This window comes from Drosophila subpulchrella, chromosome 3R, assembly GCF_014743375.2.
Source record: "Drosophila subpulchrella strain 33 F10 #4 breed RU33 chromosome 3R, RU_Dsub_v1.1 Primary Assembly, whole genome shotgun sequence".
Taxonomy (NCBI): domain Eukaryota; kingdom Metazoa; phylum Arthropoda; class Insecta; order Diptera; family Drosophilidae; genus Drosophila; species Drosophila subpulchrella.
The window spans coordinates 13,163,850-13,187,218 of NC_050609.1; the positions used below are offsets into that span (position 1 = coordinate 13,163,850).

The 23,369-nt window shown below is 39.2% G+C and overlaps 4 protein-coding genes across 4 annotated transcripts in view; 2 read left to right on the forward strand and 2 right to left on the reverse strand.

Moving 5' to 3' along the window:
* LOC119563057 (dopamine receptor 2) overlaps nt 1-9,450 on the reverse strand; it is a 32,139-nt gene extending 22,689 nt beyond the window's left edge. The window contains exons 1-2 of the mRNA XM_037876271.1: nt 9,184-9,450; nt 8,262-8,437 (exon numbers count right to left, since the gene is read on the reverse strand). The gene's annotated coding sequence lies outside the window, so the exon portion shown is untranslated. The remainder of the gene's footprint in view (nt 1-8,261; nt 8,438-9,183) is intronic.
* Nucleotides 9,451-16,179: 6,729 nt separating this feature from the next.
* LOC119553396 (pickpocket protein 19) lies at nt 16,180-18,375 on the forward strand. The gene is made up of 7 exons (XM_037863765.1): nt 16,180-16,417; nt 16,573-17,107; nt 17,166-17,571; nt 17,655-17,708; nt 17,785-17,920; nt 17,999-18,111; nt 18,173-18,375. Exons 1-7 carry the CDS (start codon nt 16,200-16,202, stop codon nt 18,373-18,375), a joined length of 1,665 nt encoding a protein of 554 aa, XP_037719693.1. The 5' UTR covers nt 16,180-16,199.
* Nucleotides 18,376-18,396: 21 nt separating this feature from the next.
* Nucleotides 18,397-20,612, reverse strand: LOC119562438 (pickpocket protein 19). The gene is made up of 7 exons (XM_037875626.1): nt 20,455-20,612; nt 19,626-20,280; nt 19,268-19,568; nt 19,081-19,128; nt 18,884-19,028; nt 18,718-18,824; nt 18,397-18,668 (listed from the first exon to the last, which is right to left on the reverse strand). Exons 1-7 carry the CDS (start codon nt 20,610-20,612, stop codon nt 18,397-18,399), a joined length of 1,686 nt encoding a protein of 561 aa, XP_037731554.1.
* A 264-nt stretch (nt 20,613-20,876) lies between these two features.
* LOC119562766 (pickpocket protein 28) lies at nt 20,877-22,784 on the forward strand. Its single transcript, XM_037875959.1, has 6 exons — nt 20,877-21,002; nt 21,181-21,757; nt 21,825-21,974; nt 22,038-22,239; nt 22,309-22,545; nt 22,600-22,784. Exons 1-6 carry the CDS (start codon nt 20,890-20,892, stop codon nt 22,704-22,706), a joined length of 1,386 nt encoding a protein of 461 aa, XP_037731887.1. The 5' UTR covers nt 20,877-20,889; the 3' UTR covers nt 22,707-22,784.
* The last annotated feature ends 585 nt before the right edge of the window (nt 22,785-23,369 follow it).

The window sequence follows — 23,369 nt, forward strand, 5'->3', positions numbered from 1 at the left end:
CCATATTTTACTATTTCACCAGACAGCCGGAGGCCTTGGCCATTTTGCTGGAAATCTCTTGGCCTGGTGGCTTATCGTGTTTGTGCCAGTTTCCAGTTTAATCGGGGCATCTTGGCCGAACAGCAGTGCATGTGGGCAACTCTGGAGTGACATTCTAATCAACTGCACATTAGCATGCTGGAATAGTACTTCAAAGTGGGTTAAGATCCGCTTGGCAGTCATGCAACACACATTTTCCTGCAGCTGATTAAGTTTCACCCGCTTCGTGAGGGCAGGGCACCGATTTTATGGCTAATTAAGTCGCAAAATTAACATTAAATGGCAATCTTGGCGGCACGGAAGTCGAGGAAGTTGGCGGATGGCACACACTATATATATACTGTATGGTGGATCTTGAGACTGCGCTTCGAAAAACTAATTTCGAGATAATTAGTTAGGGGAAGCGTCGAAGTCACCTGACCCCCGAAAAAACCCACCCTCCACGCTTTTCAGCATTTCTCATTTCGTTCGGCGGCGAAATAAAATGAAAATTGCTCATAGTCACCGGCAATATTCCTTAGCCATCTCTTTTTCTGCCAACTCAGGCAGTTTATTAAGGCGAAAATAATAAAAAAAAAAGGTAGAGCTGGCCCACAAAAAGTCTGGGCATTAAAATCCAACTGAGCTAACGCTGCACAAAAAACACAACACGATGAGAGAGCCGAAAACCAAACAAAAAGGTGAAAATTAGAAATATAAATAAGTATATATATTTATGGCGGTGCGGCCAAGAAAAACAAAACAAAAACCGGGATGGGGGGAATAAAATCTGCTTGGCTGAGCTATTTGCAATCATGAGAAATATTATTTTAATTTTGGTGTAATAATTTGCAAGAGAACATCATTTTCATAAGCCCCCTTGCGCGATTCCCCGCGTTTTCCCCGCTCTTCCACTTGGCCCCTTTTCGCGTAAAGAGGCCAAATGCGAGATGTCTATCCTTGGCATGAAATGAAAATGAATTTAAATACCTGAGCGTGGCTCGCGCCCACGAGGCCCAACTTTGCCAAGCTACCACCCAATCCCCCTGGTTTTCCACCTCGTAATGCTCCCAGGAAAACATGCGTCTACATTCATCCACACTCATCAGGCGCCGAGGAAAGGCCCAAGCCCGGGCCCAACTGGGGGACTGGATCTCATCCTATCATCCTACGGCTGCCACCGGCGAATTGTCATTCAAATCTGTCGCATCGCCCACGGCGCCTAATGGGCGGGGGAGGGGCGTGGCAGGGGGAGGGAGGCGTGTCAAGCACGCAGTTTACTGCAAATTTTATTTGTTGCTGTAATTTTGAGCGTTTTGCGCTTAGCGGCCGCCTGAATCTGAGTTTACACAGCGAGAAAAATATAAAATATATGTTAAAAATAAAAAGCCAATTTTGGTATGAACTATCCTAAGATACATTAGTAAGCCAAATCTTTACAGACTTATAGTATCTCAAATTTAACCTTTTAATATTGTAATATAAGAATATTTTGTTGTGAACTTCAATTTCGAAAATACGTCTTAAAAAGCCCTAAAAAATTTAAACAATAGAGTGATTTGAAAATATTATTATATTACTTTGAATTATTAAAAATATGATTATATTATAGGAATATTTTATTTTAATATTTAATTTTTAAAATACTTCCAAAGAACAATTGTTTGGTTTATCGTAAAGAAAACATATTTGGTACCATTAAAAAATTTGAGTTCAAATATTTTGGCTATTTACATTTTCTTCCAGTGTTTTTGCCACCCTGCCTCTGATCCTTTGTGTGTGTGCGTGCTGAATCTGTATATTTGGGACTGTGTATGTGTGCGTGCCATTCATTATTTTCAATTTTTCAATTCAGAAAGTTTCCATTGCCCGTCGCTGGCTGTTGTAAAGTGTTTCGTCCCTAGCGGAGCCAATTTTCGTAAATTTTTTGCAATTTATTACGATTTTCGTTTAATTTCGTTGTCGCCGAGCATCCCACCCTCGGGCAAAATCCACTGAATCACCCAAAAACCACCCAACCACCAGGAGCCTTTTTCCATGTGGCATTTCAAATTTGTGGCATAATTTCCAGGGCAAAGAAAAAAAAACCGCCGAATAGAGAGTGGGTGGATTGGATTGGCAAGAAACAGGCCACTCCATCGATTATTGCCCGTTAATTCTTCTGCTGTTGGGTGGGCGTCGAAAAGTTTCTGCGAGAGACGGCAAAAAGAAAAAGTCAATTAGACCAATTGAACTGACGCGCCTGAAAATTGCAGGGCTCCAGCAATTCGTGGAAAACCAAAAGTTTTTTGGGGGGCCACCGAAAATTGGAGAGAACGGCCAATTCTAAGTGACAGCACGTGTTGGGAATTAGTTAAGTAAATGACGGGGACTTGTAGATCTTCTCGTCGGCTGTACGGAATGAAAATGAACAGCAGAGTCCTTGGGGAGTTTGCCAATGAGGCGGCAAAATAATGGAAACCCATTTGATGGCTGAAAGAGCTCCGGTATTCCATTGAACTCAGGCTTGAAAGAAAACACACCAGCTAGCCTTCGTTCTTCATTAGCACACTGATATACGATTATTTGCCGGATCACATTCCCTTGTATCTCTTCGGAAAATGCCTGATTTTTGCCTGGCTTACTTTGAAGCCTCTACGGCCGACGTCCCATCAATTTCCCAGGCCTCAATCCTTTTTGGCCAAGTGCCCAAGTCGTCCAGCTGCTACATTAATCATCCCCCGGTTGGTCAGGCGACCACAACAACAACACCTCACACACACTCTTTTGGCCAGGTGAGCCTCGCCTCGGACCCCAACTGGTAGCCTGTCATAAGTTATTAACAAAACGACCCTTTAGCCCACATACGCCAAAGCAATTCGTAAAGTGCCATCACAGGCTTACTCACGTCCCCACACAGATACTCACATCGATACACACCATCCTAGGAGACGCACACACACACTCGTGTACCGACTGCAATCCAAGACAATACTTTAAGCACACACTCGAACAAAAGAGAAAATTACACTTTAAACTCATTCTGCCATGAAGATATTTCAAGATATTTACAAACATTCATTTTATCAATATATTTAGAAGAACGAATATAAATTAAGTGAAAAGTTATCATTCTTGGGACTCAAATATTTTATAGGTAATCTTAAATGTTTTCATAGAAAACATGTTTTTAATAGGGGAGTGATATTAAAAATTTAAAAATAATATATATAGAATTTTATGAACCTGGTTGCGTACTTTACATAAAAGTATTGATTTGAAAGACTGTTTTAAATTGACTTCGTATAATATAACAAGAGTACATACTTTAAATATAATATTTATAAAAAATTGAGAAATAACATACTCTGTTTCGAATTTAATATCCTATGTACATAATGCACCCAAAAATATTAACATTCACGACCTTTTTAATTTTTTTAAGAAAACATTGAAAGGACACACCCTTTCTCCCACTGTACTGATTGAACAAACAGGCGTCAGTAGCATTTTGTAGATTTTGTGTGGAATTTCAAGTTCGTTGCATTCTGTTACATTTTCTCCGGCCCAAAAAGGGGGCGGTCGTTTACGGGGCGTGGTGCATCTGAAATTATGACCACTCGGACCCAATTTACTGGCAGTGTGCCAAGGACATTGACGCTGACGTCGCTGTGCGGCGGCTGACAGCTCATTGGAATTTGGAATTTTCATTAGTGTTACAAGTGCGCCGCCATTGAGACGGGCGGCCAAGTCGCCAAGCCAACAAAGCGTACAAAAAAAGCGGTGACCTTTGCGAATCCAAATACTCACGCACGGGGCGGGGTCACCACCGGATGTGTGTGTATGCGCGTGTGTGCAAGTGAAATATCCAAACAAGCTCAAGATTAATGTGCTGCGGGCAGTGCAAAACTTTTCGAATGTTTGGCATTGCATGGTTTCAGGGGCGTTGCTAACAGCATTCATACATATGTGAGCCATGTAAGGGATTCCACATTCGGTTCAGAGGGACCTTAAAGCCACGCCTAATTGGGCCATTCACTTTAATAAAGTCCTTATGGGGAATTATCTATGATCAATGTTTGCATAAATAATTAACATACTTCATTGGTTAATATGACAGTTGATATATTCCAAATTTCAACACCTTTTAAGCCATCATCCCATTTTAGCTAACTTCATTTTCCATATTTAACCAATTCAACTAACTGATATCCGTTGAACATGAATGAAAGAAATTTCGATAGATACCAAACCAAATATAATTAAAGAAATTCCCATTTCAATGCAATTATTTGATTTCATTTATATATTTTAACGAGTTTCATTTTTAAAAGTTTAACGATCATTCAATGATTGTACAGAATCATCTTTAAATAAAATTCTAGCCGAACTTGTTGAGACTTGTTTGCTGGAATAGTGTTAGCAAATGGTTTAAACTAAAGAAATCGAGAACAATCGTAAAAGATATACAAAAATTTAGGCGAATTTAATTTTAAAAATCCTTTAAAAGTAAACCACGGCCTTGAAAATGGTTGCGTTGCCTCTATTTTGGTGGCCAGTCTACTTTGGAGTGCCGCTAATGTGTTAAACTATTTAAGTGCCCCCACCCCCAAACCACCCCCCTTAAAAACAATGTTGCAAATTGCCGCTTGCCGCTTGCGTTGTTGCTCTTGTGGTAATTGCACTTGCTGGTTTATTACCCACACAGCCATAAAATGTAATGCACATGATGTAAGTACTTAAATATGGCAAAGGATCCGCCGATGCGTAGCCCCAAAAATGTTGACTGCTGTCAATGTCAGTAAAGCGTAAATCTACATAAATGTAACACCCATTCCCCCATCCATATTTCCACCTTCCTCCGCAAATGCCAAATTATACCACCTGACATTCCGTCGACGTTTATCGGGGATTTTTGGTTTCGCCGACACTAAGCAAACAAAACTGAAAGCGGATTTGTCTGTGTTTGTGCCGTGTTTGTGTTGCTGAGTGTTGCGTTGTGTTGTGCTGTGCATACAATGTTGTCCTTTGTCCTTTGTCCTGTGTCATTGTTTGCATGTGTGGTGGTGGCCAAGTAAAAGCGAAACAATCAAGGAATGCGGCACAAATAAATCGCAATGCTTTTTGCATTTGACGCACCAAAAGTATCCACAGTGATTGAGGGGTATCACTTCAGGTGTTTCTTAATGCTACAGTGTAAATTCTATAACACGAATTTCCCTACAACTTAAGATAGAACTTCTAAAGGAAAGCACTTTTAAAAAATTGTATTTCCCTGAAATATATTGACAGTCTTAACTTTTTCAGCAAACCACTTTCTTCAAGTACGTTTATCGAAAAGTAAATAAGTAACCAAAGAAGTTTGCTCTTGAACACTCATTTTATTGTCTTAAATCAGCTTAAATTTGAGCTGCCCCTTTTTTGTAATAAATAAGACCACTAAGATAATTATTTAAGCTTTAAGCGCCAACCGAATTTCGGCCCCACACTGACCAAGTTAAAATTCAGCAAAATACTTTGTAAAACTTAAGGGCTTAACTCTATTTTCACTACATTTTAATTGCGTTACGGAGAATTCAATTAAGTTGCAGCTGGAGAAGTTCATCCATGTGCTCGTAAGGATATCAGAATTTACCAGACTTGGTAAGTTCAATACCGAGTGCTTGTGAGTGTGGGTAAACATTTCCGCTGTGGCAAATGGATTTCCCTTTGTGTTATCGAAAGCATTTTTAGCCTACAACACACATGCTCTCGCATAAATATCCAATTCACAAACTATTTCAATTACAAAGAGGAGAAAAGTCGACTGGAACTAGCGGAGGTACAAGTACCTGGGTGAGTGTTCTTGGGGAAAATGGGGAAAGAGGATTTTCCATTTCCCTCTGCCAACACACAAGTGCCCTTACATGCACGAAGGTTTCCACTGTAGCGGTACAGATTATAGAACTGCTTAAAAGTAAATGCTGAGATAAAAGATTACTTTTATTTTAAAATGTTAGCATTTTTTAATTTCACTAAGAATATAATTTTTAATTGGCTAAAATAAGTTCCTACCATTTCTTATCCACATCATAATGTTTATGAGTAAATATTTGTCAAATATAACTAAAATCATCTATAAAACCACCATAAATTTTCATGTATTTTAATTTTAAAGAATTATTAATTTGAAATATACAATTTTTTTTATAAATTTTATTAATACATTGACTTTTTAAGCTGGCGAGTACAAAATATCTGCGATTATTTCTCAAATAAGCCAATTTCAAATCCCCCTCCAATTGTGTGTTAGCAAATATTTGCCAAAAATAAAAATATCTACAAATCCATAGTGTTATTAATTTGAATATACCAAAATCTGAATTCATTTCACAAATATATTGGCTTTTTAAGCTGGCAAATACAATACATCTGTGATTTCAGCTCAAATAAAGAACAGTTTATTCAGTTGCTTATCCACCTCAAAATGTTAATGAGCAAATATTTGCGAAATAAATATATTGATCCATAAAACCATTATCAAATTGTCTTGCAGAATGCAATATGCCAACATTTAGCTGCAGATTGCTATTAATTTGACCGCAGCTGTGCACAAACAACTGTGTTTGGATCTGGTCTCCTGTGCTCCTCGCTGAAATATTTATATGCAAATAAATAGTTTAGCGAGCTATCAACTTCAACATGGCTAAATGCGTGTGTGTGTGTGTAGTGGGGGTGGCTGGGCGTTATTGTCATTATGCGTAATGTAGATACAGATATACCAGGGGGCGGTACTCGGCAGGGGGCGTGTCATAAACAACAGCACACACACAGTATAATGCCTCACAGATTGCCTGAGAAAGCGAATCCTTCGAGCTCGGCGTATTATTACCCGTTAATGGCGTGTGGCATTTAATTGCTAATCTATTAGTGTGAAGACAGGACCTTCAGGTGCTACGGCTAAGACCCCGGCTATGAGACAGGTCATGGGATATTGGGCTAGGTCGTCGTGGGACGGGAAAATTGTTTTAATTGCCTGGAATTCGTCTTAATTATAAAATCAATAGTAAAACAAAGGCCTGTGGAATTTGCACAAGAATGAGCCGCTTAATTAACCAGGATGTCTGCTTTAGTTCAGTGGAATTCACTTTTATGTCAGGATGTGCTCGACTTTTTGTGATGTGGCATTTGCGATACATGTGTTATGGTTTTGTTGCGCCTTAATCGACCGTAATGTAATTAAATGCCGGAGCTAAAAAAAAAGCCAATCGGCAGAAGGGCAATCAAAACAAACTCGAACTATGGCAAAACCCGAGAGCTGGGTATTAAATTACGCAAATAGTCGGGCGCATACAAAAAAATAGGGAAAAAAAAACAAAAGACTCTTCGGAATAGAATTTGCATCGGCCAAAAAAGAAGCGAATTCTGTTAAATATTTATGTACACAGCGACATAGTGACGCTGTTGACTTTCATTACCTTGCGCAAATAGAGGGAAAGTCATTAAAAATTTTAATGAAGAAAGTTTTTTCCTTTGTTTCCCGTTGTCACCATCATCAGCCGTCGTCTTTGGCGCCGGCTCAACTTGATATTTAAATTTTGTTTTGTCAGCACCTCTCCGCTTTATTGTTAACAACAAACGGGGCTACGGCGGCATTAGCATCCGCATCCTCATAAGCGGCATGATTTATTGGAGCGATAAAGCGATTAAATTAAAATTGATTTATATGGCAGGAGCAGCCAGGACAACTAGCACTCGGATGCCTCTTATATCCTGATTATTTTCCCTTGCTTTTGCTCTGGCTCCCCCAAGAAAATAAGAACACCAAAGTAAAAACTTACTAATTTATGCAAAGCAGGCGGACTGCTTGAGGCTCTGCTGCCTCGGGTAGACATGGCGTATGATTAACCTAAATGTTTGGCCCTGATTTCCCCCCTGCTTTACATTTAAATTACCAAACTAAAAAGAATATCGCTCGAGGCTGAAATTATTTCCCGCTGAGAAAAAGGTCCTGTTTTCATATCCTTGTGTGGGGCTGTGTGTTTTTGATATTGCGGCTTGTTTGTAATGTCCGAAAAAGGACAACTAATTTGTCCAGCACAAATAAAGAGAGAGAATAAAGGGAATATTTGAGGAAGTTTTTACCCCAACCTGCTTCGATTTAAGCCCAGTTTATTGGATTGCCAACCCAATGGGATTCGTCCTGCCGTTTAAACTCCTTTGGCTTTAGAGCTGCAACTCAGTTGCCAAGAATTTACAGTGATGATGGCCCAAACTCAACTCACCGACGGATGCAGTTCCTCCTGCCGCCTCCTCTGTATCCTCTGTATCGAAGCCACAATTTCTCCGCGCGAATGTCCTTCGAATTTTCCGGGGCTCTATTTTTTATTTCTTATATTTTGCTGTCGCCTGGACGGCTGTTGTGGCTCTTCACTGACGTTGCGGTCCAAATTGAATTTCACTTGGAAAATATACGAGCATGATTAATCACTTAACGAAGGCGGTATGGTCGCAAAACGGCACCAAGTATACAACCGCACAAGCCGTTCCTGAAATGGGGGACTGCATTCCGTTAACTCGTTTACTGCAGCTGATTCCATTTGACAGATTCCGGTCGGCCATTAGCTTTTAAATATCTTTCTTAAAAAGTGTTTCAATTTTTTGCTTTCAATATTTGTTTATCCCTCTTTAAGTACTGAAATTTAATATTAAATATTTATCTTTTATTTAATTTTTGGTTTATTGGTAAATGTTATTAAAATGTAGGGAATTACTTTTGATTTCACATAAGAACGGTGACTTTCAAGAAGAAAGTCGAGTAGTAGCTGCCAACTTTATTTAAAGATTTGAATATCTAACACCGAATTTTATTTTTTCTAATTACTTTATACTCAAATATGCTACTGAGCATTACAGCGAAAATAACATATATTTATTAGCCTTAAAATATTAAAAAATATTTAAAATACAATTTCCTGATAATTTTATTAAATATTGTCAAGTAGCTTATCCTTTGTGAAAATTAGCCCAAGCTCATAAATGTAGTGAGCTTTAAAAATGAAAGTCCAAAATTTTAAAAACAAAAATTTTTGACATTGAAAAGGGCTATTAAAAAAATTGCAAGTCTTTCAAATCCCAAAGCATATTTGTTTTCTAACACATTCTGATCACTCCAAAAATATTATAGATTTTTAAATTATTGTGTACCATTTTATTGTATTGAAGTAATTTTATTTTTCACTTTTTAATTTAATCACTCCGTAAACGCGTTCGACACCTTGTTCATTCATTCACTCGCTTAGTTCGCTCGCGAAATTCATTCACAAAAATGCCTCGATTTTTGGTAATTGGCGGACCAAAGAGCAGCGCGACCAGAACGCCACTGAAAGCGACTGAAGGCGGCCGAAATCGGAGGAAAACGCGCGGCCAGGACCTGCCACGAAGGCTCACAGCACGGGAGTGACGAGGACCCAGCTCGGGCCAGGACTTCGCTTCGGCCGCAGTGGAGTGACGAGCTGGCAGGATAACACACGAGGACGATGATGGCAGCTCTGCCTGCAAGAAGCTACCATTGACGGTTCGCTGGGAGGCAGCAGCAGCCGACCCACACACACAGATACTCACACACACACACACACGGACATTTGTTGCAACTGCCAGGACATCGTAGCACACTTTTGCGGGCCGCTCCTTCGGAAGAGCATTTCGGCCCTCGGAAAGGGGTCCAAAGCCCGGCATTTTGGCCAGCTGTTCGCTTGGCGCCAAAATTCTTGGCCACCTACGCGCAGACGCTGGAGTGTTATACGGTTTACGTCCTGTGTATGGTAGAACAGTTTTTACCAGGAGCGGTTCAGAAAATTTTAACAAAATACTGCTACTAATACTAATCACAATTAACCATATTTCATATAGATTCATTCAAAATAGTTCTTTATTCCATATTATATTTTATAATAAATAAAAAACTAGTCAAATTTATTAATTAGGATCTATTGACATCCTATAATGCAAAATAAATGTTTACTTAATTTTTAGCTCTTATTCAATTACGTTTTTTTTTTACAAAAACTCATCCTGGGAAAAATCCAAAGTATTCTTATAACTTATAAGTCAAAAGTTTTGATTAACCCTCTATATATTTTACATCCATAAGTAGTATAAGCAGAACTTCGTTTACCTTTTCCCCTAAAAATCTTTTATTTAATATTAACTTTCCTTCGTCAATCCAAATATTTGTGTGATCCTTGTTAGCGCTCCCCTTACGCATTTTGCCAACTAAAAAATGTTTGTCAAAAATGTGGCACATGAAATACTTGTCTACCAGTTTGGCACATTAGGTATTTAAAAAGTTGTTAAGCAAACTTTCAAATTAAATACTCAGAGCTTAAATTGTGCGAGCTCCCCTGGCACACGTACCTATATTTTATAGGGGCACACGAGGATATCCGGGGTGTCCTGGCAGCCCAGTATCCTGGCCGCCTGGCAGCCTGGCAGCCCGACCTTTGGTACTTGATGCCTGGCACAGTGCATTCTCCTCTCATTTATTGCATTTTGCATGTGTAAAGACCGTTTTTAATATTTCGCCCACGTTCAGGATGTGTGAAGAGCACCAAATTAAGGAATTCTGTCTGCGAGAAGTAATTAAAATTGTGAAGAAAGCCATAATGCGAGTGTTTACATTTGAGAACTGCCCAACTAAAGCCAGTTGAGCACCCGGCAAAGTGTTTTAATTGAGAGCTTAAGTGTTATCCTGTCCCCCAGCAAGTGTTCTAATATATGTTCATAAATTTTGTGCTGCGAACCGAAACGAAACAAAACGTAAAATAGGAAAATGCAAATGGCAGGCCGCCTGGAATGAGATTAAAAATGCATGACATCAATTATAAGAAGTTTTCTTAATTTTCTTCCGCCCATAACTCACATCGGGTTTTCTCACAGCAACTTTTTTCCGAATCCAGCAACAACAACTCGACAAGGGCAAACGCACATGCACACATTTTCACAGAGAGCACATTTGTTTATTCCTCGATTGCGTACAAACATTTGCATTTGCATAGACAAGTTAAAAGCATCTTCTCGCCTCCGCCTGCCCGCCAAATCCCTACGACACTGGGAAAAAATGATGGGTAGTGTTATGGCGAACTCCGATTTTAAAATAATACTTTAAAAAATTTAATTTAGAACAAGTAGAGGAGCATAACCGCACAATGATAAATACTTTCTAATATTAATATGCTCTTAAGAATAAAAAAGTACAAATTAATATTATTATATTAATACAACCTACTTCTTAACTTAATTTATTAAAATAGCCCATAAAATGTTGTTTTTAAAACTGCATTGTTCAACTTAAAAAAAAAAATGAAACAAGACAAAATCTGAACATATTAACATGATATTATGGCAAATACATATCTTTAAAATACTATTACTATTGATATGGTGTTAAAAATAAAATTGCTGAATAATATAAATATTTTATTACAATCTACCTTTAAACATCATTTAATTAAAGAACCAATAAAATGTTGTTTTTTTAATTTTTACCTCATTTTTTAATTACAATATTTTCGGAAACAATAGAAGAACTTATTGTTAAAATGTCTTGAATTAGTATTTTATATTTGTTATAAGATTTTATAACAATAGAGATATATTTGTGTTCTTGGTTAAAGAATAAAGAAATTTTCAAACGCAGGATTTAAAAATATTAGAAATGCCTTTTACAGCGTTAAAATGATTTTTTTTGTATTGGCCTGAAAAGCACTGATTAAAAAACTCTTTTATTGTTTTTCTTTATCTGCACCACCGAAGGACCGGAATCAGGAGCAGAACGAACTTCCTGCTGCCTGAATGCGTCTGAGTCAATGCAGCTGCCGCTGCAAATGTGTGGAAAAACTCCGGCCACCCCCTTTTCAGCATGCGAGATTGCAGATTTCATATGCAAATTTTGCACTTCTTCAGAAAATTATTCAAATTACTTGCGAGCGACAAGCGCTGCTCTCAGAACGACGAAGTCCTTGCCGGGATGCCTTTTATCCTGGCGTGGATATAAACAAAACACCTTTTCCGTTGGCCAAACAAGTCAACAGCCTTGGCCGTTTGACAGCCCCATCGATGGTAAATCTTTGCTCTATGGGGAAATGGCCAAATGACGAATAGGAGGGGTAAATGTTGGCCCATCAATCAGGCAAAATGGCAAATGGCGGTTCGGGCTCATGGCTTGTAATCCCTTAATATTATTAAATAACACCAGTTTACAAAAAAAAATTGATGAAATACGCACTTCAGGAAACCTTTGTTTTCCGGTAGGATACATCTCCCTGATTAAGAAAAGGGCATTTAAAATTTTTTCTATGGTACCAATTTTTTTTAAAGTGTAAAAAACGTTTTTCGCACTTTTTTATTTTCTAACTCGAGTTGTGACAAACCGAATTCGGTCATTAAAGACTCATTTTACAGGTAATGGAATGCCCTTTAACTTTCTTATACACATCATTGAGTTCCATTCATTAGTTTAGAAGCTACACTCCGTCAAAGTTGAAAAAGTTGGAAAAAATGCAAAAACGCTGGCATAAATTGCATCTTTAAAAATACACGCCTAAAAACCGAAATTAGTTTTATGTTGTTTTCTTAAAGGCTGAACTTTAACGGAGAATATAAGCCATTGATCACGACAATCCGTTGGTAAATCGATTTTTTACAGATTTTTAAACGTATATACCCAAGTTCAGTGCTCGGGAGCAGCGGCCGTTAAACATTATTTTAAATTTTCAGTGTTGAGGAACGTAAGATTTTGGTGCAAGTAGTTATGCATAACGTCAGTTTCTTTGCTATTAGTGCTTGGCAAGCTAAAAAGTATGCGATTGCAGTTACAAGGAAATCATTTTCATATATTTTTAGCAAGGAAATACCCAGGAAACTGACGTTATGCACTACAACTTGCACCAAATTCTTACGTTCCTCAACACTGAAAATTTAAAATAATGTTTAACGGCCGCTGCTCCCGAGCACTGAACTTGGGTATATACGTTTAAAAATCTGTAAAAAATCGATTTACCAACGGATTGTCGTGATCAATGGCTTATATTCTCCGTTAAAGTTCAGCCTTTAAGAAAACAACATAAAACTAATTTCGGTTTTTAGGCGTGTATTTTTAAAGATGCAATTTATGCCAGCGTTTTTGCATTTTTTCCAACTTTTTCAACTTTGACGAAGTGTAGCTTCTAAACTAATGAATGGAACTCAATGATGTGTATAAGAAAGTTAAAGGGCATTCCATTACCTGTAAAATGAGTCTTTAATGACCGAATTCGGTTTGTCACAACTCGAGTTAGAAAATAAAAAAGTGCGAAAAACGTTTTTTACACTTTAAAAAAAATTGGTACCATAGAAAAAATTTTAAATGCCCTTTTCTTAATCAGGGAGATGTATCCTACCGGAAAACAAAGGTTTCCTGAAGTGCGTATTTCATCAATTTTTTTTTGTAAACTGGTGTAATTAACACGCGTTACTGGGCATGTTTATGGCAGCTTAGCGACCGGAAGTGATGGGTCCCAGACTTTCGTCTTCTAGGATTTAGCCATCAAAAGATAAACGCAATTACGGAGCAGTTTTGAGCATTTTGGAGAAGGACAAAGGCAAAGACAAAAGCCCAGCCGCGAAACATGCAAATTAGCGTGGCAGCGAACGAGTTAAAGTTCGCTTTTAAAACGAATTTGCATATTTAAATGGCATTTTGCCAGACACTTGACAGTCTAACTGGCAGTTGGCAACATTCAGTGCTCGCTCCATCTCCTTTTCCTTTTCCACATCCTGCTCCTCATCCTGCTCCTTGATCCTGTCACTCCACGGCGACGGTGACAGTCGGTGCCTCGTCACGTTTCTGTTGGCTCATAAAAGTGAGATTGAATTTTGAACGGGGTGGCCTGTCCCACGAAACTCCTCTGATTCGGAATTGCCTTAACTTTTTGCCATCCTATCCAGGGTGTCTGTGCTTAATAGGCCACATGAACTTGAACCCTGCCAAGGGAACAAGATGATGATGATGATGACGACGATGATGTTGATGACGACGAGGATACAAAATTGTTGCACACGCGCAGGGACACAAAGTTAAAGTGAAAGTGTGGCTGAAAGTTTCTGGCGAAAGCGGAAGTCATTAACGTCTGGTCGGAGTCGATTTAGTGTGTCATGTGTGGGTGTGTTCTCGAATTTTATTTATAACTACTCATCAGGAGATTTGGGTTTGCCAGTGTTTCCTGAGCACTGTTTATAATGAAGTGCGATGGTGGTTTTATTTTACGACCCCAGGCGATTTAATCAGGCGAATCGAAAGAGTTTCAACTTACCTTTCAGAGTTCAAAGTCACGGAACCGGTGTTCAGTTTTAGACGGCTTGGCTTGGGGCGATGGAAAGTGAATGCCTGGAAATGAGGAGCTAAAATACAACAGCAGACTTTTTCAGAAGCAGATTGATTTAGAATGAAAAGAGCTTTTTAAGAAATAAATCAAGCTCACTTTACATCACAAATAAAATCAATGAACTAGTTATAAGCCAGACCAACCAAAATAGTGTGTTCCTAATTTGTGTGTCAAATCAGGCCACATAAATCAATCCCTCTAGGCCGACAGTGATATACCAGACTCAATGGTCATCAATCAATGTGAAAATTTTGAAATTTTGTCATTTCCCCCTAAGCGGTTTGGAAAACCACCTGAAACCCCCGAGCATCACCGAAAAATGGAGAACGAGCGCGCAAATCAATTGGCATTCAGAATCTCAGCAAAGAGACTCGATGTGTGATTGACACAACGCTAATTGGCGACCATTCGGGTTGTCCATAATGCCAGGATTAGCAGGCTTACACGTGTGTGCGAGTGCTTCTCCATGGGTCCTTGTGGGGGTAATCAGGAGCAGGAGCATAAAAGTGTTGCCATTTTGCCCTTTTTCCGGATAGGATTGAAAAGGTCCTTAAATATATTAAAGAAATATATAATATTTTAAATATTCAGTCCCATTTTTGCAAGTTCAATAAAATCAATTAGACAAAAGTATATTTAGGCTTAAGTCGTAGGTTAACTTAGATCAAATAATAAACAGAATATCAATGAGATTTTCCTGATTTCTCCTGTTGCAGAGCCAACTTAGAGCGAGACACCATCATCCGCTTTGCCCTAAGACGACTTTAATCCCTGGCGTTAGACACAAGACTCCAGAAAATCAAATCAGAAACTTGGGGCATAGTTTGTTGGCCAAATAAATCACGCAACCAAGCCATCGAGATCCCGGCAATCGAAGGAGACAGTTGACAAGGACGGGGAATGCACGCAATGATAAATCGAAAATATTTTCACTTGTTTACACAAAACAATTCGGGACGACAGACAAACGACTGAAAGCTTGACAAAAATGTCCGACATCTTCCCCAACTTTTCCTTTTGACCAGACCAGCACTCAATAAAAAGTATCACAGACTCCTCCAACTACCAGTCGTTGTCTCCTACACTGAGGAAAATAAGTCGAAGTGTTTGAATTAGAAATAGTATTGGATTGTTGTTCTGATTATGAAACAAAATGTGTGTATTATATTTAATATTTTAAAAATTCGTTTTTTATTATAAAATAATGATGTCTCTAACTTAAGATAATGCCAAAACAAAACTTATGATAAACACTTTAAGTAATATCTGAAATATGATTTTCAGTTCTATAACTTTACTATTGTGTTGTTTTAGTACCAGAAACTCCGATAGACTTATAAACATTTCAAGAAATATGTGAAAATTGTTTTTCAAATTTATGAAAAATAGTTTTTTTTTGAGTGTAGACGCAGCTCCGTTTAATGAACGAACAAACAGTGGAGCCAACGGAGGATTACGCTGCCAATGGACAGTGACTTGCGCCATTCCCCATCCCGATGTCCTGCCATCCTGAATCGAATTGAGTAAACAACTTGCGCGTCCTCGTCCACTTTGTGTCCTGCCACCCGCACTGCCCCCTTCAAGTGTTAATTGTGTGCGTGATTTAAGCTTCGCCGGGGCGGGAGAACCAGGAGAACCAGTTGGGATCCAGAGCCACCCTCTTGACCATTTCGAATAATTGCTTTTTGATTGAGTTCAATGCTGCGGAGGCTTCCTCCGCGCCTAACTTAAATTTGAATGTCCAATTTCTTGGCACCCGTCGAGCGAAGAGCATCTACATTCTTTCTTACTCTAAACGTAATGTTCTATCCTCTGGAACTTCCAAGGCCACGTAAGCCACTTTATAGGGATTTCGGGGGGAAATCAGGACTCATCCAGACCCAGCAGGATCCCAAGGTTAGAGGTCGGTTGGGGAGACTTTGGCGTTTCTTTCTGCCGTATCTCAAGGATTACGCAGAAGAATCCTCTGTACATGGCATACGCTATCTGGCTGATCCCAAGATGAAGAAATTCGAGAGGTGAGATTTAAATAATTGCTATCAAATATATTATAAAGAAACCTAAAATATAAGTGCTTTGATATACAAATTGTGGTTTTATACGAGTATTACTATGCATTATATTTTAAAATTTAAATCTTTATATCTTAAAACGTCCATTTTTGTGAGATCAGGCTTATATGGCTGCTGATTCTGATAACCACCAGCATTGGTGCCATTATGGTTTACGTGGACCTGAGCGATGTTTACCAATCGGTGCGTATACAGACCACCATTAAGAACACCATGCTACCTATTTTTCGAGTTCCGTTTCCCTCTATTGGCCTCTGTTCAAGAAACCGACTCAATTGGAAACTTCTTGAGAAAGGAGCAGTTGAGCATTTCCTGGGTGCCAATGTGTCTGCCGCCAAAAAGGACGTCTTTATTAAGTTCTTCACAGCAGCAGGCGATCCTCATTTGTCTCGGATGAACGAAATGTCTAGTTTCTTCACCAATGAAACTCTGACTAATAATCTACACATGTTAGATTCTGTTAACCTACGCGAAGTCTATAAGTACGTCCAGTATAAATGTCAAGATCTGTTTAAAATCTGCCGATGGCGGGGTAATCCAGTCAACTGCTGCGAAATATTTGAGCAGGAGTTCACGGAGTCTGGCCTTTGTTTCGTTTTCAACTCGGAAATTAGTCAAGTATCGCGAAAAAGAGCAGTAAGTTAAACAAAACTCTATTAACTTTAATACTTAATATTTGTATAACCATCTGAAGAAGGAGGACCAATACTATCCCCTTCGGATAGCGCAGTATGGCGAAGGATCCGGCCTGGATGTTTTCGTTAGGCTAAATAGGTCCCTCATCCGTCCTGGAAAAAGGGGCATAAATGTAATGATCAAACAGCCGCAGCAGTGGAGCGATGTCATACGCCATGTGCCACATGAGTCACATACCAGGGTCAGCATTACACCACGTTATACTGTCACCAATGAACGGGCCCGTTCCGTCCCCCCGGATGTTAGGAAATGTATCTTTGGTGATGAAACTGACAGTCCGCTCTACAAAAACCTGCGGGGATTCGAGTATTGGGGCGGTAACTGCCGAAGCAAGTGCCATCAGGAACATGTCCTTAAACTCTGCAATTGCACACCCTCGATATTTTTTCCCTTGAACGAAATTGGTGAGCTTAGGTCCCCATATTTTAAAGCTATCAATAAATAAATAAAATTATTTTTATAATAATCCTTAAAACTTATTTTCCAGATAACTTTACAGTCTGCAAACCTTCGGACTTCAAGTGTCTTTATGACAACAGACGTGAGTTTTTCTTTTAATCATGTTATTTTTATAATGTATAACTTATAATTTATTTCTATATTTTACATGTGTACAGTAACCTTTAGTATTGAACGCCATCCAGAGGAGAACGATTATGTAAAAAATCTTTTTAACGAAAGCATGATTTGTGACTGTTTTACCAGTTGCACTCAGCTTATTTTTGAGCGGGTTTATACCACTACCCCACTGGAGTAAGTAAGAATTAAAGATTAAATCTATATTAGACATTCATTCTAATATTCCCAACAAATTTTGAAACACCTATTTAGTAACAATGAGTCCGATACTCAGGCGGGTACAATGCGCATTGATATTTTCTATCAGTCTGGTTGGTTTGTTCAATATCAAACCGTCATGAGATTTACCTTCGTGGAACTGCTGGGTTAGTTACGAATTTTATCTCTTGTTGAAACTTATCCTAAAATGTATTTTTATACTTTCAGCTAGTTTTGGTGGTATAATTGGACTTTTTCTAGGCGCCTCTTTACTTAGCGCCGTTGAGTTGGCCTACTACTTCTCTATTGGTCTTTATATGTACATTCATGACAAGAAAAAAATTAAAAAACAGGTTCCCATTACAACTGTACCATTTGGCCAGAGAAAAATAACTCCAATTAAGTACATCCATCAAAATTTTAATAAATAATATCTGAATCATACAATCTGTTTACCAAACATTTTTTCTATGGTTAAAGGGATGCCTCAATTTACCTTCTCTATTGTCCTTTTGGGTTGCAGGAATCTCCGCTAAGGGATTGACATCGTTTTTTAGGTAGCTCTTAAATTTTTGCCACTTGAAGCGCAGTTGTTTATTCAAAACAACATAGTATCTGTTGTCATAAAGATGCATGGCAAGGCCCACAGTCAGATAGTAAATCAATTCGAAGGCACTGACCATAGAAGCACCCAGGCAAAGGCCAAAGATTCCACCCAGATTGGCTGCAAGCATAATATATTGATATATAAAATACCATTTGATATATCTCACCTATCAAATCAATAATGGAAAACTCCAAACTAGTGCGGTATAAGGGTATAGTTTCCACTTGATAGTGCACATCCACCTTGAAGAGCTTCTGTTGTGGGTCCTTGGGTCTGCAAATAATAGTTTCAGATGCCTCAAGAAATCAAGAAGAGGTTACATTTAACTCTACAGTTTATGGGCTGACAAAGGCAGTGTGGTCGTGGCCGTATAATAATCCAGCAGGTAACAGTTCACCAAACAGGAACACGTCATCCCGGGTTTTGTGGCACTGAAAAGGGCATCCTCGTCCCTCCGCTTATCGTAGCTGAAAATGTCTGCAGCGAAATGCTATAATTTTTCGAATTAATCTTTTCAAATCACTCTCACCATTGTGCCGAGCTAAGCAGCGCAGGCTGCCTGCAGTGCATTCTTTAACTGAAACAAAATTGGTAGTTAATATTATAAGTATGAGAAAAATAAAAAATTAAGTTACTTGAAGACTAAATCTATTAAAATATTTTAATCTAGCCCAAACTAAACGATAATAAATTCATTAAGTGGACTTAAAACTTACCCCTCTTGTTGTATAAGAAAAAAATGGGTAGAGAGCAGTTGCAGAGCTGAACCAAGTAGGATTCATGGCATCTATTTAGGCAGTTGGTGAGCTGAAAGGGTTTGCCATATTTCTTGGCCGCATCACGGGAATCCAACTCACTCTGCTCGTCCGCAAAAAGGCAGTTCCTCTGCTCCGGCGGAATACTTCTAGTGGTCTCATCCGTCCAAGTGAGTTCCGGACGTACGGTCACATAGGTCTCGGTGTTTTGGGTCATTGAATAAAGCACATTGTTCAATTGATCAGGCTTTTTAATCATTACCTGAGAATGGAATTATTGTAAATATTTATTTAACTAAATTTATATACTTATACTTACATAAACATTATCATTAGCCTGAGAATTGGGTCGCTTGAAGCTCTCGTTTAGAAGTAAATCAAAATTCAATCCCGTACTTTGACCCGCCTTGGCATTGTGCCTGGGATAAAAGTTAAATCCCTCCTTCTGTCTGATTGCCTTGGAACGTGGAGAAACCTCTGAATTGAAAACCAAACAAAATCCGAACTCCGTCTTCTCCATCACAAAGTAATCGCAACAATTGAAGGAGGAACTGCGCCACCGGCAGGAATCCGTGACTAGGATGTCCTCGCACTGGAGGGTCAGGAACATGGCCAATTCGGTTAGGTTAACAAAACCCACTTGCTCCAGATTGTCGTCCTCCAGTTGAGCCAAATTGGCCAGAAAACTGCCGAATCGAAGGGTTTCCATTCGGGAAACCAAACTGCTGAAGCTCTCCACAAGTTCCACGCTGGTATTTGCTGGGAGGAACTGCTTCTTGGCCGCCTCTAGTTTGCTCCAATTTACTCGATTATCCGTACAAATTCCCACGGCCGGAAATTGAACCAGAAAAACCGGGTACTGTGGATCATGGACAACTGTCTGAAGCTTTTGGGATACAAAACGCTCGGAGAGTAAAAGATAAAAGAAGCAGGAAAGGGCCACGCTGATGATGAGCAACACACACCAGATGAGTCTGCAGGTAGAGATTATAAAGACATTTTTATAAATATATATAAGAAAATATTGTAAAAATAGTATAATAGAAAAATGAAGAGAAAATACTAAGTATATATTTAAAAAAATCATAAAATGTCCATGATATCAATGTTACTCAATCCCTATTTCAGTTTTAGATGCCTAAACAGACCTCTCAACATTGTGCAACTGTGGATCGTACAGATAGCGAACACAGTGAATCGTTGACTTTTCGCAATAGCTCCGAAAATGGACCCTCAGCAAATCCCCGAGGCACTTGTCACTGCCACCGAAACCAGTTGCCTCCACCGATTTAGCTCCCTTGGCCATTCTGAAACCGAGTCACTCAATCACTGAGCTTTTCGCCGGAATTTGGGGAACCCTTTTATGGCCACAGTCCCAATGACCAGTTGACTTGTAATTGCAGCGGGCAAAGTTTTACCGGATAGGCCATCCATTATGGCTCACAAGCTTTGTAATTGAGTAGTTATGTTTCCTGCCACTGATAAGCCCGCTGACAGAAGTGGCAGACGAACTCATTGATTAGCGGGCAGAACTGCCAATTAGCTTCGACTTTCCCACAGTCACAGTTCAACTGTTGAGCGAAATGAGTGAAATTGATTGGAAGCCAGACCCTTCCTTAGAGGATAATGATGATGACCACCGGGCGTCGAAAAAGCAGAAAAAGAAGGCGGAAAGTAGATGTGTTTCGACTAGGAGGTGAGTGATTCTCATATTTACCTAAAATAGAACAGTTAAGTATGGAGCGAATGTACAAAAAATGATATAAAATAATATGCCTTTTAACTAAAGCGCAAAGATCTAGAAAAATATCATACAATTCTAGTCGTCACCAATCTTCCACTGCTATATCTTATAAATCCTCTTTCCTCTACAGGTACACTAGAGTCCCCTTCAAAATAATCGCTGCTTTAGCAACTGTCTACGTAAGCATTTTGTCTTCAGAGCGGTACTTCTATTACTGGGTGCAGACCTCCATAGAACGGACCGATATGCATGTGTCCGAGATCGATTTTCCAGCAGTGACCATTATCCCGATAAACTTTACCAGTGTAAATATTTCAAAGAAATCGCAACGGTTCTCCAAGGCCTATAACTTGATCCAGTCCGTGATCTGGCAGACTCCAATGTCAGCCCGTTTGATGGAGGAGAATTTCACGGAGTTTTCCGACTACGATAACTGGAACTTTCAGACCTGGGGAATCCTTGAGTCCTGGCAGTTTAATTGCAAGCACTTTTTCACCGAGTGCCAATGGCGTCGCAAGCCAATGAACTGCTGTGAGATTTTCCGGCCTGGAAGGACCTTCAATGGGTTTGCCTTTGAGTTCAATTCGAATCTCTCCTCGGGAAGGGACGAAACCTGGCCTTGGTCAGTGGCTGCCAGCGGCGCCTATAGCGGTTTAAATGTGAAGATTAAAAGGCAGTACACCCAGTTTACAATAAACACACTGGGGGTGAGTTCGGAGATCCATATAATAGAAACTAGTGCATAGGTAACTCTTTTTTCCCAACACCTACCAGGTTATAGTACACGAACCAACTCAGTATCTGGGCGTGAGTATTGACTATTCCTCGGAGGACCGTATCGTGATTCCCGTAGAACCACTTCGTTTTACCGCCGAAATAGATGTCCGGGCCCGTCCGGTTAATATGCGTCGCTGTTTTTTCGAGGTAACAATTAAGATAGGTATATCATTACAGCTGTGTTACACTTTTTAATCCCTTTCCCTTTAGAACGAAGTCATACTGTTAAATCAATCCCGTTCAGAATGCATCTACAAGTGCCACATTAACTATATCTTTATCAAGTGCAACTGCTCTTTAGAGTTACCAGAAGGTTACACGTTTAATAATGAAAATATTACCGATGCCAAGGGAAGCAGCGGTCGAAGGATTTGCGGTGTTAAGGATCTATACTGCTTTAATAAGCATAAACGTGAGACTTAACTTTGAATGAATATTACAAGTTTCTCAGTGTAATAAATTTTGTTTTCCTTTCTCTTAGTTTCCCTGTTTTCCATGAGCAACATCATCGAAGAGTCCCGGGATAATGTATTTACCACCGTTGATTGCGGATGTTTTCCCCAGTGTGATCATACCCAGTACCATACCTCAACTTATACCGAAAGATTAAGCACCCCCACCGCCCATGATGAGGAAATTGAGATAGATGTGTATTTTCAGGAGGAGACCCTGTTTTCCTATCGCTCTATGCTGCGTTTCACTCTCATCGATCTAATGGGTAATGGACTCGATTCCATTTATGATATAAAATAATCACCCCCATTATCCACAGTTTCCTATGGAGGAATAGCAGGTCTGATCATGGGCATATCGGTTCTGGGATTTTTCAATAACTTCTTGGATCACTTTGCCTGTTGCCGTCTACCCCATAACTCCTAACTTGAAACTATGATATCCCTACCTTTCGCAGCTGCGTTCTCACGTTTTCATACTTACCTGTAATCGAATCACACACAAACACACTATACACCTGGTTCTTGGGATACGCACATATATAAATAAAATGAGAACAAAAGCGCATTAGGAAAATCGTTTCGAGTTTAACTACCTGTGTAGGCAGTGGAAAATTTTCAATTGCGCCTTAACAAGACGAAATAAAACCCAGGGGTATCGAATGAGAACGTATACAACTCCAAAGATTTTGTTTACGTGCACTTGGAAAATACAAATATTTATTTAATATTCTATTTCATGTTTAAGATAGTTATAAAATGGCAGTGCTATCAAAGAAACAAAAAATATTATTATAAGATTTAACCAAACAGAAAGTTCAAAATAATAGATGATTTTTAGTACCGATCATTTTTTTCTAGTGCCTACATAGCATACATACGATTCTCAAATCTGCTGGCTTTGCTAAAAATTGTAATATTAATCTTTAAAAATAAACGTGCCAATTTGCGAGAGATTAAAGGGGAGCAGTCTTATCAGCTTCCCAGCCCATGGAGGTTATTAGACGGCATCCAGAAATTCTTTGTTGTCCACTTGTCACCACCACAAAAGCATTAAATGCCCAGCGTCACAAAAGAATCAAATTCCCTA

What these genes read in the sequence shown, in the direction of transcription:
- LOC119553396 (XM_037863765.1), top strand. Translation starts at nt 16,200, where the DNA reads ATGTTCTATCCTCTGGAACTTCCAAGGCCACGTAAGCCACTTTATAGG. An exon ending in AAGTATCGCGAAAAAGAGCA is followed by an intron (nt 17,108 to 17,165) that starts GTAAGTTAAACA and finishes AACCATCTGAAG; the next exon opens with AAGGAGGACCAATACTATCC. An exon ending in TACCTTCGTGGAACTGCTGG is followed by an intron (nt 18,112 to 18,172) that starts GTTAGTTACGAA and finishes TTATACTTTCAG; the next exon opens with CTAGTTTTGGTGGTATAATT.
- LOC119562438 (XM_037875626.1), bottom strand. Translation starts at nt 20,612, where the DNA reads ATGGCCAAGGGAGCTAAATCGGTGGAGGCAACTGGTTTCGGTGGCAGT. An exon ending in AGGCTAATGATAATGTTTAT is followed by an intron (nt 19,569 to 19,625) that starts GTAAGTATAAGT and finishes TTCCATTCTCAG; the next exon opens with GTAATGATTAAAAAGCCTGA. An exon ending in TTTCTTATACAACAAGAGGG is followed by an intron (nt 19,129 to 19,267) that starts GTAAGTTTTAAG and finishes ATTTTGTTTCAG; the next exon opens with TTAAAGAATGCACTGCAGGC.
- LOC119562766 (XM_037875959.1), top strand. Translation starts at nt 20,890, where the DNA reads ATGAGTGAAATTGATTGGAAGCCAGACCCTTCCTTAGAGGATAATGAT. An exon ending in CTGCTTTAATAAGCATAAAC is followed by an intron (nt 22,240 to 22,308) that starts GTGAGACTTAAC and finishes CCTTTCTCTTAG; the next exon opens with TTTCCCTGTTTTCCATGAGC. An exon ending in CACTCTCATCGATCTAATGG is followed by an intron (nt 22,546 to 22,599) that starts GTAATGGACTCG and finishes CATTATCCACAG; the next exon opens with TTTCCTATGGAGGAATAGCA.